The sequence below is a fragment of the Impatiens glandulifera genome, chromosome 8, assembly GCF_907164915.1.
Source record: "Impatiens glandulifera chromosome 8, dImpGla2.1, whole genome shotgun sequence".
Taxonomy (NCBI): Eukaryota; Viridiplantae; Streptophyta; class Magnoliopsida; order Ericales; family Balsaminaceae; genus Impatiens; species Impatiens glandulifera.
This window is the reverse complement of record NC_061869.1, coordinates 3,856,904-3,872,414: the sequence shown is the minus strand read 5'-3', so window position 1 is coordinate 3,872,414 and position 15,511 is coordinate 3,856,904. Positions and strand designations below refer to the sequence as shown.

Sequence of the window (15,511 nt, the reverse complement as noted above, 5' to 3'; positions counted from 1 at the left end):
AGAACTTCGAAAGCAAGCCAAGTTGAACTTCAAAGGCCCATAGTTTATCGGTTCGATCAAAATCTTCAAGAAGTGAAAGACTTGTAACGAATCAATAATCATCGCCGGAGCAATTCACGACTAGTCATACCGGCGGATTCCGGCGTCAATTTGCTACTTATCTGTGTCAGTTCGTCCGATAAACATCATGATTCCGGTGATCACGAATCTCATCTACATCTTTATTGAATTCATATCTCTCTCTATGCATATTCATATGCTTTTGTTTGAATCATTCTTGATTTGGATCTGCATCACTGCATGTGCAGCAACAGCAATGGAATTCAGTGGTTTCTGGACAGAGCCCTAGATCTCCGTCATCGCAACCATTTATTTCAGTTTCTGTTACTGATCCTGCTAAGATGGGCAATGGAGTGCAATCTTATATCTCATACAAGGTCATCACGAAGGTAAAGTTTCACACTAGATGAATGTAGGATTGATGGTCTTGACCTAGCAGCATTGATGGTTCTTGATTGAACTCTATTTTGTGAAATTGTTGTAGTTAATATGTTGTAGAGAGTGCACATACTATCATATGAGAAGGCAAGATGTGTACATTAAAAAATGGTATAGATTAACGAAAGCAGATTAAGAATGAAAGATAAATAGGATATTTTATGAAATCGATGTAGTCTTTATGCTGTTTCTCGTTTAACAAGAAGGCAGCTCTGATTATGGTAAATGGGATTAAGTTATGACATTTTTCTCTTAACTATCTTTTATTGATGTTCCATATGTTTGATTAATTGAGTGTTTATATAGTTCCCAATGCTATCTAGTGGTCAAAAGATTTAAAGGGGACGTAAATAAATTCTCATTGCCTTCAATCATTTGTGAAAAGATTAAGCTTTAATAACTTTTTGTAGTCTCAAATAGTTGTTTTGGCAACTTTATGTTGCAGACAAATTTTTCTGACTACCAAGGACCAGAGAAGATTGTTATCAGGCGATATAATGATTTTGTTTGGTTACGTGAAAGACTGTTTGACAAGTACAAGGGTATTTTCATTCCTCCTCTTCCAGAAAAGAGCACCGTAGGTAATAAATGGGGCACATTGCTTCTACACTTATAGACTACGTTGTCTTCATTTTTTTTCGAATAACTTTTACCTTCTTTGTATATGGTATATTTGCATGAAACAGTGTCCCTTTTCTTCTTAAGTTCACATGTTGTAAATATAAATCTGTAGGTTTTATCCCTGAGTAAAACATTGCATATTGTTTCCCGTCCTTTGATTTAAAGTAAATTCTTAAATGTCAATCTGTTTTTTAATTCCCATTGTACGTTTCACTTGGGATTTCGGAAGCATTTTCATAACAGTTACGAATGGTATGGATCATGATTATTTTCAGTTGTCCATCTTAAGCATCTTTATATGCCCAGTGATTCTCCAAAGAAATCACACACATTTACATGTTATCTTCTTCCCTGTCACCAAATGTATCAAGGTAGCAACTGTAGAGACTACTTCATCTTTATGTGCAACCATGGCTCTTGCTGTGAATACTTTTATAATTATGCTATAGTCTTGGTGTTGAAACAATCTCCTTGAGTAATTTCTATTACCTATATCTAAATTCATATCTAGTGATCAACTGTTTTTGATATGTTGCACTGAGATTTGGATTTATCCTGAAATAGTTACAGAGATGACTCTATACTCTCTCTTTTTTGCAGAGAAATTCAGATTTAGCGCTGAATTTATTGAGATGAGGCGTCAAGCATTGGATACGTTTGTCAACCGTATAGCTTCACATCACGAGCTACAAAAAAGTGATGATTTAAGAGTGTTTTTGCAGGCAGATGAACTAGTGAGTGTGTACTTTTGGATTATTTACTACATTTCTTCTGTAATGACTGAAGGATAAAATAATAAGCATAATCTGTTTAATTACGCTATGCATCTCTGGTTTGTTAGACAGGCTAGCATGCATGCTACAAGTGGTATTTTTAATGCTTATAGTATTATACTCCAAATGGAGAATAGAGATTAGGGTTTACACTTGTAGAGGGGGTGAGATATAAGAGAAAGGGCGGTGAGACCTAGAGAAGGGAAAATGAGAATACAGACATTCACACTATTCATTCTTATGATACGGCTACCCTAATGATACTATTCCTTTATATCGTGTATAATAATCTAAGATTATAATCCTCTACATGCTAGCTCATGGTCCTTACAGGTTATAATCCTCTACATGCTAGCTCACGGTCCTTACAGTACACCCTCAATCAACTCGTGACATATTTATAGAAGGACGTGTTCTTTGATTACTTAAACAACTTCATGATTTAGTGAGCCAGATCCCTTTTGCACCTCTAATTTATCCAATCTACCTTTTCTGAGAAGCATCAGGATCTATGGAGACAACTCCAATTGAGGACCATAGATATTGTCTTTCCATCAACATATAGGACATCTAAGAACCAAAAGAAGAATTTTAGGGTTAAGGTGGAAAAGGAAAGAAAATGAATTGGGGTGATGAGAGAACAGAGACTGAATTCCATTCAATGAACACTGTCCATACAGGACCTCATACCTTTATTTATATGTCTCACCCACATACTCTCACAGTATTTACAAAATTACTATTTGCTCTTATTTACTAATCTGTCACTAACCCTACCCTATTACTTAGTCTGCATTGATACCCCATCTAGAAGCCCTTGACCTCGCAACAATTGGATGAAAAGTAGCTTATTCTTTTGGGACCGGATTACCAAGTTGCATACAATGTAATGTGTCTTAAGTTTTGTTGAATTTGATGGCACCAGAAAGCTTTTTTGATTATCTACATCCTGGCTTCTGATGCAACTTGAGCATCCATAATAAAATACCTCATATCGTGCCTTGATCATAATCTCTCAACTTTAGAATGAAAGGATGTTTTCTCCAGGTTGAAAAGTTGATTATGGTGTAAACTAGTTGTTTACATTTCCCCACTAAAGCGGGGGAATCTATCTGCAAGAGAGTATTATGGTACATGAGAAAGCCAATTAAAGGCGTTCTGGCCTCCATTGAAGTTCCTGTTGGAATATGTCTATCTTTTGCATAACAACTTCAAAGTGTATTCCTGACCATTGACTAGGGCTTTGGGAAGTCTTTCCATACAAAATCGAAAGGGGAAGAAAGAGAATATTATAGAGAGTATGAAGTGAGAAGAGAGTTATTACCCATATATCACTGCAAAAGAAGAAATCATTACTAGTTTTTCCCATTGCCAGTTAATACCAATTCTCTGCTTCTTGCCACAGGCGTGAGCAACAGAGATATGAGAGAAGGGAAACCGAAATCCATTTATTCAACAGACTGTCTATACAAGTGGACATACTCTATTATATACCTCATCCACACACCTTCACCTTTTTTTACAAAATTGCCATTACTCTTATTTACTAATATTCCACTAACCCTACCTTATTCTTTCATATGCATCATATAATTGCAAGGAATACTTTAATTGCCTTGTTATTGAGCTCAATGTGCATGCATATAATATATACATCTGATACAATTTTGTTTCATGTTCTGCAGTCAATGGAAATGGCCAGATCTCAAGAGATTGGTATTTTTAAGAAAAAACCAGCTGAGCTAATGCAGATATTCAAGGTTGTGTGATGGTTCCCTGTTTTAAATTGTGTATCTTTTTATTTGAGTAGTTAAAAAAAGACACCCACTTAGGATAGATCAAGTGGTAAGAATATTGAAGAACTAAGAGACTTAGATCTCAAATTCGATTCCCACTAAGAACACCTTGATTAAAGTTGGGTTCATGACGGTGGGATGTTCCTCTAAGGAAAATTCCCTGATCCTCCAAAAAAAACTTATGGTGAAAGGGTTTTATCTTATGTTGAGTTTACATTTTGATGTAGAGAAAACGGTTATCATGTTTTTGTCTTGCATAGTTCTTCCATGAAAGGGGCACAATGTGGTTAGTGCTGCCCAACTATCTGATTGTCAAATTTAAACTGTCAGCTGAAAACAAATGCAAAAGAATGTTCATGAAGAGGATTGCCAAATTGAAGGCTTATCAGAACAACACTGAATGGTGTCTAGCTTCTATCTGTACTTTAATTTTATATTAACATCTTTATATAATATGTTTATGATTTCATGTATGTGAATTGCTTATATATTCATTCTTATACCTGTTTGGGTCTAAAAGTAGTAAGAATACTTTTAAAATAACATTTCAATTCAATTTTGTCATGAGAGTTGCTGAGACTGGAGAATTATGTTTTTTCTGTCTTCTCTTTTCTTCTTTGCCTGGGAATAACCATTTCGGGGAAAGAGATTGACAGTTGAACACCTCTGAATGGTTGTCTATTTTTTTTGTAGGATGTGCAATCTAAAGTTACTGATGTTGTTCTTGGAAAAGAAAAGCCAGTTGAAGAATCTAGTCCTGAATATGAGAAAATGAAGCATTACATCTTTGAGCTCGAGGAGCATTTAGCTGAAGCTCAGAAACATGCATATCGTCTGGTAAAAAGGCATAAAGGTATTCAATCTATTATTACTATCCTCTTTTCTTTCCTTCCTGCATTGGCATTGTGTCGTATGTAACTATTACCCTTTTATACATCAGAATTGGGCCAGTCTCTTTCGGACTTTGGAAAAGCTGTCAAGCTTCTTGGCGATTGTGAAGATAATGCTCTTGGAAAGGTATTTTCGGAGCTTGGTGCAAAGTCAGAGATGCTATCAATTAAGATGCAAAAAGAGGTAATACGATTTATGTATGACTTTTGTGTTTCCCTTGTAAATATAATCGTTTTTCGATATTAAAGTTTGTATTAATAAAGTTGTTGCGAATGATATTTATAAACAATCGTATCTTGGTCTATCAAATTAATTATTTTCCTTTTAGGCTCACCACCTACTAATGAATTTTGAAGAGCCCTTAAAGGACTATGTTCGCGCAGTTCAATCTATCAAGGTATATTTAAGTTTTCTGTTTTTCTCTTCATCATACGAACCTTTCCTTTTTCTGTCAGATTCTTTTTTATCGTTATTTTCTGAAATCGTGTTTTCTCTTGACAACAGGCGACTATTGCTGAGAGGGGGAATGCTTTCAAGCAACAATGTGAACTAACTGAAACAATGAAACTGAAAGAAATAGATCTGTATGATTGATTCTCACTTTTTCTTTTGCTAGATTTGCCAATACTTTCTACTTGGAGCTTGTTTGATCTCGGATTATCTAAAAAGAAAATATCATTTCAACCATCAAATTACATAATTCATCAATAAAAATGTCTTTACTTTATTACTTATAAAAGGACGTTTTAGTAATTTAACTCTAAAAGAACCCACATTTTCATCAAACAAGGTTTTGATTTCATAACCTATATTTTTTTCTTTCAAATAACCCCACATCAAACAAGCTCCAAAAGATTGATTCTTACTTGATTTTGAATTAGAATGTCTTTTTCATTATTATAATCTTTTTAATTTATTTGATGCAATTTTATGGCGCACTTGCAGAAACAAATACAGGTTAATTAGATCAATAAAACAGGCAGAGGCCGAACACGAATATGAAATGGTTAGCTTTGAAATGCCTTTAAAGTCCTTTTTGCCAGATATCGTAACTTTTTTAAATTTATTTTTCTATACTTTTCCCATATTACAGTTGCAAGCAGAGAGCGAAGAAGCAACAAGAAGATTCGAGATGATTGTTAGGATAATGAACGATGAAATGGTGCGATTCCAAGAACAGAAAACACTGGACATGGGACTGGCTATACATGAATTTGCAAAGGGACAAGCGCGATTAGCAAATGGGATTGCAGATGCTTGGAGGAGTCTGCTCCCCAAACTTGAAGCTTGCTCCTCTCAAACCCCAAACCATCAGTAAACCCGCAAAATATATATGCTTTATTCGTATGAATTCAGGGACAAAATACTAAAGAAGGGACTCGGGATTTTCGGTTATGTGTTTTAAGATACAGGGAGATGTGGACAAAACTATACACTGCACACTTTTATTTCATGATACATTTTACAAGACTTTTTTATTTTGTTAATTTGTTTCATTTTTAAAGTAACTATGAATTATAGTATACTATATGTGATGAAAGTTTCCTTGATTTCTCATCTGATCTGAATGCTATGTTCTCTATGCAAGGGTTCATAAGCAATTTAAGTGTCATTAATATATATAATCAGACGCAAAAAACCATGATTATTGTGCAGAAAATCATGATTATTGGGTGTCGAATGGACATTATTACGTAGAGGATTTTGTGCAATTTGACTAGAATTTAATAAGTATGTTGAGAGTCGAGACAATCGGGTTGCTAAAATAGTGAGACTACAATATGAATCTTTATCCATATAATTTTATTGTGAATTATCTTATTGGAAAAAAATTGGAGATAATTTAACATCCAAAATAAATCGTTACAAATTATTATTAATTTTATTTATAAAGTTGAAGTTTGAAAACAAATATTACAAAAAATTGAGAGTGTTAAGTTACAAAAAAGAAGTTAACCAACGTTGTTTGTGAAAATTGAGTTATAAAATCAAATTCATTAGTTTATTTAATTGAATACATTATAATTTATTTTATATATGTAAAAATTGTATAAATCAAAATAAATTATAAACTTGTAAAATTATAAAATTTCAAGACAAATAAATTTAACTAATTTAAATTTTTAATTTAAAAAAAACATTAAATTTTATAAATCAAACTCAAAATTTTAATGATTATTTGAATGCATAATAAATATAATAATAATAATATCTTATTCTAAACTTGGTATCATATTTTAAATATGGTACAACAATTAGGTCTGAAATTAATATTTAATCAAGTATATAGGTTTTGCAATTCAGTCGTCTTTGTAATTGGAAACCCTAAACCCTAAATTTAACCTGCATCTTCTCCGAGTAGCAGTCGCAGCATCCTGCATTCATTGCTTCGCCGCCATGGTAAACTCTCTCTCTTTCTTTCTTCTCTTTTCTCTCTCTATCGATTGCTTATTATAACAGTGGTTTTACAGTCGAAGAGGAAGAATAGGGAACCAAAGGAAGAAACCGTAACCCTAGGACCTGCTATTCGTGAAGGCGAGCTTGTTTTTGGTGTTGCTCACATCTTTGCTTCTTTCAATGACACATTCATTGTGAGTTGATATATTATTTCTTTTTGAATTACTGTTTGTATTTTTGATGTGCGTTCATATGATATATCATCGACAATTTCTTGAATCTCAGCACGTCACTGATTTGTCTGGACGAGAAACACTTGTCCGTATCACTGGTGAGATATCGAATTTCTTTTCATTCAATTCCAATGCTCACTAGTTCTAATTACACTCTTTCTATGAGAAAATGTATCTATTTGTTGATCTGCACTTTAATAAGTTTATTAATTTGTTGTTTATGCTCTTTGATTGCAGGTGGAATGAAAGTGAAGGCTGATAGGGATGAATCTTCACCTTATGCAGCTATGCTTGCAGCTCAAGATGTTTCTGTTCGATGCAAGGTGGATTGATATTCATGTTATGTGATTTGTTCGAGAATTGTATCATTCGTCGCTTTGAAATAATTCGATTTTATATTGGTATTTTATCGTAGGAGCTTGGCATTACTGCTCTACATATTAAACTGCGAGCCACTGGAGGAAATAAGACCAAAACTCCAGGTCCTGGTGCACAATCGGCTCTCAGAGCGCTTGCCCGATCTGGCATGAAGATTGGTCGCATAGGTAGTCTATTTCCCACTTGTTTTCTTTTATATTTGCCCATTTGGAAACACTTTCTGGTATTGGTAATGGTATTGATGTCATCTTGATGTTGATTTAGATGAGATAATGGTATTGATCGCAACTTAAATTAGACGTATATTCATAGATTTGTTGAAGTTTAATTGTCTAAACTCAGACCCATCTCCAACTTTTGAAAGTGTTTTCAAATGGGCTACAATCAGACAACAAAATGAAAGAAAAGATGATGTTACAAACATCTTTTTAGCAAAGATGATCAAGGATTAGTAAAATTGGTTGATTCTAGATGAATTGTTATTGGATTATAATTATAGGACACAAACAAAACTAACATAATCTATGATTGATTGGTGTATAATCACAGAGGACGTGACTCCAATTCCCACCGACAGCACTCGAAGAAAGGGAGGAAGACGAGGAAGGAGGCTCTGATCGAATTTGATTCGATATATCTGCAATGCTGTTTTTCTTTAGCTTGTTTGTTGTTTCTTATTTAACTTTTTAAAGAGTTTGGAGATTATTGGATATTTGATCTTGTTGGAAGACTGTTTATGTTACAAACATGAAATACTGATTATTTCTATTTTTACATACTACATATGTTAATTTCATTAATCTGTAGTATTATTCAACAAGGGCTCAAAATAAAATAAGTTAGAAAACAACTAATGAAAGATGAAATTGTATTTTTACTTGGAAATCAATTTTAATTGAGCTCTAGAAAAGAAGTAACATTGATATACCCTTTGTAGGTCTATCAAAAGGATGTGTTTTGGTGTTTATTTGAATTACTAAAGTTCTCATCCATACATTCATGAGAGATGTATGCAGTCTAGCCCTATTATAACACAATCTTTCTTTCTCCATTATTATTTAAAATCACTTTATTGGTTAGATTGACCTAAAAAAATGTTAAACAAAATATAAGAATAATTTGGGAAGCGCATCCAAAATACAAATTTAAAAATTTATATATCAAGGCACTAAAAATTTATATATTTTAATTTAGTTTATTTAGCATTTAATTTTAAAACACTTAAAATTTTATTTTATCATACATACAAAGAAAAAAAAATGTTTATCTCAGCTGAAGCTACCAATAGGCCTTCCCTTGGTAAGAGTTCATAATTTAATGAGTATTTGATAAATACTGTGAGAAACTGAGTATTTGATAAATTGTTTGAGAAACTGATGAAAATATATATATATATATATATATATATATATATATGACGATACTTAAAATTTATACTCACGAGCAGTGCCGTTTCTGGGATTTTTTTAAGCCTTAGGCGAAAACACGAAATTAGGGCCTTACGCATAAACTTAAAGAATAAGAAACTAAAAATTCTTACTAATACCTAGCCTATATAAAAAAAAAAAATGGGCCCCTTTTTGGTCCTAGACCCTAGGTCGTAGCCTAGGCTGCCTACCCCTTCCGGACCGGGCCGGCCTGGCCTGCTCACTGGCCTGCTCACGAGAATCATCCACATAACCAAGTATTTTTTTCTCATCTATAATACTCTCATTTCTTAATTAAAATTTTTTTTCTTTACTATATATACTTCTCTCTTTTACTCTTTTTTTCTAATTAATTATTTTTTTCTTTACTATATATATATTATATAATTTTTTATCATTAATTTTATATAAATAAATTTTATCTTCTGTCATATATTTTTTATAATATATATATATATATTATTTTTTATTAATATAAATAATATTTTTTATTAATATAAAAATTAATTAATTTGTAATAAATATTAAATACAAAATATATATTCATACGTAAAATAATAAAATTATTTTAAAAATCTTGAGTGATCTATTAGTTTAAGTGTTTACATTCAAACTTAAAGACTAAAGTTTAATTCCAAAAATATTCAAATTTAGATTTTCAATAATTATATAGTAGCGCAATTTTTAAACAAAGAATACCATACATCTAAAAGTGTGAGATTGTAATCAGTGGTTTGTTTGGCAAGCATTTGAAAATGTGAGATCACGAGATGAAAGTCGGGTGGTGGGTGATTTATTGAGTGTGATGTTAGAATTAGTAGTTGATTTGACGAGCATTTAATTGTGTGAGGTCACGAGATGGAGGTCGGGTGATGGATGGTTTGTCAAGTGAATAAAGAGGCATATGAATTAGAAATTAAAGGAGGGTACAACATATCGCATGAGTGGAATTTCTGCTGGTAGGAGACAACAAAAAGCCTGCACAAAACCTCACAAAACCTTCTAAATCCCCTGGTTGTTGGTCGAGTTACATCTTTGCTCTATTGGAATATTGTATATTTGTTCTATTTCTTATTTCCATTTTTTTTAAAAACCAAGTGCTTACACCCAAGTCTTTTAGGTCTAAATGACTATTTCTAGTCTCATATTATAATTTATCTTTACTATTTCTATTGCTATTAAAAAATGCAAAATATTTGAATTGTAAAAAGAAACCAATTCTTATTACTCAAGGAATTCTCAAGCATCTTTCAAACCAAAGCATAAAAAATATATGACTCCAACTTATAAACCAATTACAAAGACTTGAATGGCTAAACTCATTCCCATTCCATTTAGAATGTAACATCCAAACCATAGCATTAATTTGTACATAAAGCACATTAAATTGTATAATTAATTTATTTCCTTATATCCAAGAGGAGTTCATCATGCTCAAAGAACATAACTCCAATCCATAATTGAAACACACATATAGCTAGTTTCAGTTGATTCTAAGACGTTGCAAATAAGATTTCTTGTCGAGTTTACGCTCAAAAAATCCCTTGAAGAAATCTTTTACACTTAGTGTGCGAAACTGTGGCGGCATTCCAATTCCATGGCATGTTAAGCTTTTGGCTGGGCCAAGTTCCCCGTCCAATCTTGGCGATAGAAATCCAGCTATCGACATCCTCTCTACTTCTGAATGAACAACCGCCCTATGCTCAATGCTCTTGTATATTCCATTGCTAAATATCTTTATTTGAATAACAAACTTAGTATTATTAGTTATCTGCTTCTTTAATTTGATTAAATAAAATGTACATAATAATATACCTCTAAAACATCGCCAATATTCACAATGAAGGCATCACGAATTGGTTTGATTGGAATCCACGACCCATTATGTTGTATTTGTAAACCATCAACTTCGCTTACCTGGAGCAGGATGGTGAGGCCACTTCCGTCTGAGTGTGGAGTAAGACCGACGACCAGCTCGGGTTGTGGGCAAGGCGGATAATAATTCATCCTCATAGATTGCATTCCTTCCTCAAATAAATCACTCATTTCATCTTCATCTATGTTTAATGCTTTTGCCATAAGGTTTAATATCTTCATGCTTAGTTTATGTAGCTCTAATGAATATTCTTTTAGTGTTTCTCTGCATAATTAATTAACTATTATCAATTTCTATATACATGGATCATGGAATGATGGATGAGATCGAAAAGACCTGAAAGAAAGTGGGAGGTTTTGCCAAAGACGGGGTTTTCTTAAATGAAGAGGCAGAGTAACCAAGTAGAACATGTCGGACCAATCAAGCTTCTGCTGGTCGGAGACAACAAAAGCTTGTCCAAATCCTTCTAAATCCCCTGGTTCTTGTTCGAGTTTCATCTTCTCCTCTATTGGAATATTGAAGATTTGTTCTATTTCAGATTTCATTTTGTTCACTAGTGAAGTGCTTACACCATGATTAATCAACTGTAACATAACAATCAATGTTATTGGTTTTAACTTTCAAATAAGCATTAACAAAAACTTGAAGAATTCTAAAGAGGAAGAGATATTGTATACATGAAAGAAGCCCCAACTTTTGCAGGCATCGTCCAATTTGTGGAGTTCAGATTGGAACATGTCATGATCTGAAGAGAAAAGCAGAGCATGCAAGTCGATGACAGGGATTTGATCGAGTAAACTGGAAGAATCGACAATAATGGTCGGTACTGCAATATCATCATCATCGTCTTGAATGTACCTAGCCGGAACTTGTTTCATGTGCGGTTCTTTCTTAACTAGCTCTTGAACGCTCGGCACCGGCAAAGAACCTCCAAGGTTTGCTCCTTCCATCTCTATCTTTCGATATAGGGGGATCAAACTTTGATTGGGCTATTATTTTAATACCACTATTTTGGATAAAAGAGAGTTCTAGGCGGACGTCTAGCTGGCTTACCTATTTCATTCAATGTATTAGTAGTATTCGTATCCATGCACTTTAAAAGAAGAAAAAAATAAGGAGATTATGTATTATTCAACATACCCATCTTTATTAATTGATATGACATTTCACCAACTATCTCAAAGAAATTTGACAAAATGACCACAATAATAACATTCCAAAAAATATCTTTTGGACGAAAAAACACACCCATTCCATTCGCGTGACGCAACATATGATGGTCGTGACTCGAAGAGATTCTGATAATGTTTGTAAAAATAACCTCGCGTTATGTGAAAAAGTGTTTTACATCACGCGATGTCATTTTTGCAAAACATTATCAGGTCATCTCTTCGCGTCACGAATAGGGGTGTTCAACCGGTCGGTTAGTTAAGTCCGGTTTTACCTCTTATTTTATGAACCGATTAACCGACCAGTATTGGTATCGGTTTTACCGATTTTGGAACCAATATCATTAGTTCCAGTCGATTAACCGATTTAACCTTGAACCGATAATTTAATTTTTTAAATTAAGTATTAAATGATTCTTTTTAAAATTCTGAACCCTTACTTTTATGATATTCTATTTTTTAATTAATTATATTATAATATATTATATTAATATTTCATACATATATCTAGAAATATTTTATAATATATTATATTATTCTAACCGTATAATATAACCATATAATATATTTTAAAAGTATTCATTTTTAAATTAATTATCATATAAATTAGATTTTTTTAAACAATTTTATACAAATTATAAAAAAAATAATATATATTATTAAATATTATTTATAATATATCTAATATTTATAAAAATAACTAATATAAATATATTATTATATTATTACCGGTTTACAGGTTAAACCGCTAAAAAATAGTTCAACCGAAAACTGAACTGTTTGACCGGTAAAAAATCTGATAACTGGTTAGAACCGGTTAACCAATAAACCGATAAAATGAAATCGGTAAGCTATCGGTTCGATTGGGTTATCGGTTTTTTAATTTTTTTGCACTGTCCTAGTCACAATTATCATGCGTCACGTGACGCGATTCGTCTTTTAACAAACTAAAAATTTAAACAAACTAAAAAATCATTTTTACCAACTTTATCACGCATTGATGATTTTCAAACAAGGGGTTATTATTATGATCATTTTCGTAAAATTCCCCTATCTTGTATGAGCTTCAATAAGAATAATATGTGTTTTACAAACCAAATCTTATTTGATCGATATTGTTAAGCGGATAATCTTACTTATTTAAAAATTTATTTGTTAAGATCGCACATGTCATTTGATTAAATTGTTGGCACAATTACTATATCTATCCACCGAATTAAACTACGTCTGAAAGTCAAATATTCAATAATAATAATTTATATATATATTAACTATATTTCAACAAATATCAAAAATATAATTGAAAAACTTATGACAGCTTCTAACTAAAAAAGCAGCCGCGGGTCCGCAACCAATCTACCAGTCAGCAGTCTTTTGTCTTTGTTAAGCAAATAAATAGAAATTAACAAAATAAAATAAAATAAAATAAAATAAAATATTTATTATTTTTGGTAACCAAAATAGATAAGGTAACTAAATTTATAATTATATTTAGTTTTAATTACCTAAATCATCTTTGAACTTATTCAGAATTGCATATTTAACATCTAATGCATAAATAACTTGATAAGGTATTATTTGTAATATAACATAAAAGTTTTCTATTTATATTAATATTCTCTGCTCTATTACTATATAATTTCATATTTAATCTTTTAGTTTTTCTTTTACTCTAAATGTGTTGTTTTATAGTAAAAAGGGAGAAATATCATATATCAGATTTTAATATAAGTGGTTTTCACTATGTACATTGAAAAGTAAATAGTTGAAATTGGTTTAAGAAAATCTTAAATTTTTAATTTCGATTTATTGGTCGGTTCGATTTGGTCGATTAGAAAATGGGTTAGGTCAGTTTTATTTATTCACCACAAATAAAACCTACATATATTGCAAATCAATTTGTTAGGTTCAGTTGGTCTGAGTCGTTGGACTTTTATCCCACTTATTTTTTGGTGGTGAACCATCTAGTTTGAAAGAAACCGTAGAACGTTCAGTAATCGTTATCGACCAATGCGTTTAATTCATAATTCTATTATTATGACAATTGGAGAAGTTCCATTGGGTAAACCAGTTGAGGCAATTGGGGAACTCAATAATCTTTTTAAAGATTTCCGTACTCGTTAAAATTTATTTATTTTTGTTTGATCATCTGTCAACTATTTTGTGTTGTTGTTTTTTTAATGTTTTTTTTTCAATTTTTGTAATGATTTTGTTGTTAAGTTTAAACGACTCTCATTTATATCATTTTGTATATACCATTTTTTAAAATATATATTGTAATTCAATGGTTCGGAAATTTAAATATTAAAATAAATGTTTAAATATACAACTATAAGTTATTAACCAAATTTTGTATTTATTAGTTTTAACAATTATAGGTAGGTTTGACAGTTGGATAGTCCTAAACCAACTAATCGAATTGTTATTCCTTTGTGGCTGAAAAAGGAATGATATATTATGTATCCTATAAACAAATAATGTAATATAAACAATTATCCATAATAAAACTCATCTTTATTTTTTTATTTTTTTATAGATACCAGTCATCTTAAGATGAACGAATCGCTTTAATTAGTGTTGCGGAGGATGCAACATGTGAACACGACATGGAAGTTGCGAGAGACCACAGGACGTATGGATATAAATCAATCAATAAGGATTAAATTAATGAATGGACAATGGCGGAGCCTCGTAGCGGGTTGTAGTTTAAGGCCTAGTTTAAATTCAGTTTTTTTTTAAAATCTAGAGAGAGAAAAAATAATAATATGTAACGATTTTGAAGTGATAGTGATTATTTTTGGTAAAAATACTTAAAAAGTAATGATATATATAAATAAAATGACAAATTACTTAGGAGTCTCTCTAATTACTCCGATCACTTTTAGCCCTCAAATTAATTTTTAAAATAAATCGCTCTCAACTTTTAAAATGTCACCAATGACCCTTCCGTCAACTTTTTAGTTAAAGATAACGGTTCAAACTTAAACTATTAATTTTTTATATATTATCTTTAATCTTATTTTTTATATTTTAATTATTAAATCGCTTATATATAATATTATATATATATTATTATTTTTTATATTTATATAATTATTAATTTTTTTATATAATATATAGATAATATATATATATATATTATTTATTTTTATCTATATTTATATAAAATAAAGTTTAAAATAATTTATAATATATATATATATATATATATATATATTATCTTTAATCATTAATTTATATAATATATATTTTAAAAAATAATTTGAGGATTAAAAATAATTAAGTAGTTAGGAGGTTACCATTATTTTTAACTCTAAAATTATTTTTTAAAATATATATATTATATAAATTAATGATTAAAGATAATATATATATAAATTATAATAACGATCCATTCTCATAAAAGTTTTTGCTACCGTAACAGAGGCGTTTTTATGGGTAAGAGTTCATGT

The 15,511-nt window shown here is 31.1% G+C and overlaps 3 protein-coding genes across 4 annotated transcripts; 2 read left to right on the top strand and 1 right to left on the bottom strand.

Moving 5' to 3' along the window:
- Positions 1–6,066, top strand: LOC124912268 (sorting nexin 1). Of its 2 annotated transcripts, none has more exons than XM_047452856.1 (11): positions 1–196; positions 312–449; positions 944–1,079; positions 1,720–1,853; positions 3,578–3,652; positions 4,382–4,541; positions 4,629–4,762; positions 4,908–4,976; positions 5,084–5,163; positions 5,525–5,585; positions 5,673–6,066. In XM_047452856.1, the coding sequence occupies exons 1-11, from the start codon at positions 188–190 to the stop codon at positions 5,895–5,897; spliced, it is 1,221 nt and encodes a 406-aa protein (XP_047308812.1). In that variant the 5' UTR covers positions 1–187; the 3' UTR covers positions 5,898–6,066. The 2 variants fall into 2 exon arrangements, with proteins under 2 accessions (XP_047308812.1, XP_047308811.1); XM_047452855.1 differs by having other exon boundaries at positions 309–449.
- An 803-nt stretch (positions 6,067–6,869) lies between these two features.
- Positions 6,870–8,383, top strand: LOC124912207 (40S ribosomal protein S14-2). The gene is made up of 6 exons (XM_047452771.1): positions 6,870–6,979; positions 7,051–7,170; positions 7,262–7,307; positions 7,447–7,532; positions 7,625–7,754; positions 8,137–8,383. The coding sequence occupies exons 1-6, from the start codon at positions 6,977–6,979 to the stop codon at positions 8,202–8,204; spliced, it is 453 nt and encodes a 150-aa protein (XP_047308727.1). The 5' UTR covers positions 6,870–6,976; the 3' UTR covers positions 8,205–8,383.
- Positions 8,384–10,410: 2,027 nt separating this feature from the next.
- On the bottom strand, positions 10,411–11,849 carry LOC124912176 (protein SRG1-like). Its single transcript, XM_047452737.1, has 4 exons — positions 11,568–11,849; positions 11,227–11,474; positions 10,830–11,154; positions 10,411–10,749 (listed from the first exon to the last, which is right to left on the bottom strand). Exons 1-4 carry the CDS (start codon positions 11,838–11,840, stop codon positions 10,498–10,500), a joined length of 1,098 nt encoding a protein of 365 aa, XP_047308693.1. The 5' UTR covers positions 11,841–11,849; the 3' UTR covers positions 10,411–10,497.
- Between the last annotated feature and the right edge of the window lie 3,662 nt (positions 11,850–15,511).

What these genes read in the sequence shown, in the direction of transcription:
- LOC124912268 (XM_047452855.1), top strand. An exon ending in CATACAAGGTCATCACGAAG is followed by an intron (nt 450 to 943) that starts GTAAAGTTTCAC and finishes TTTATGTTGCAG; the next exon opens with ACAAATTTTTCTGACTACCA. An exon ending in AGCTAATGCAGATATTCAAG is followed by an intron (nt 3,653 to 4,381) that starts GTTGTGTGATGG and finishes TTTTTTTTGTAG; the next exon opens with GATGTGCAATCTAAAGTTAC.
- LOC124912207 (XM_047452771.1), top strand. An exon ending in CTTTCAATGACACATTCATT is followed by an intron (nt 7,171 to 7,261) that starts GTGAGTTGATAT and finishes CTTGAATCTCAG; the next exon opens with CACGTCACTGATTTGTCTGG. An exon ending in AACACTTGTCCGTATCACTG is followed by an intron (nt 7,308 to 7,446) that starts GTGAGATATCGA and finishes CTTTGATTGCAG; the next exon opens with GTGGAATGAAAGTGAAGGCT.
- LOC124912176 (XM_047452737.1), bottom strand. Translation starts at nt 11,840, where the DNA reads ATGGAAGGAGCAAACCTTGGAGGTTCTTTGCCGGTGCCGAGCGTTCAA. An exon ending in AACCTCCCACTTTCTTTCAG is followed by an intron (nt 11,155 to 11,226) that starts GTCTTTTCGATC and finishes TTAATTATGCAG; the next exon opens with AGAAACACTAAAAGAATATT. An exon ending in ATATTGGCGATGTTTTAGAG is followed by an intron (nt 10,750 to 10,829) that starts GTATATTATTAT and finishes ATTCAAATAAAG; the next exon opens with ATATTTAGCAATGGAATATA.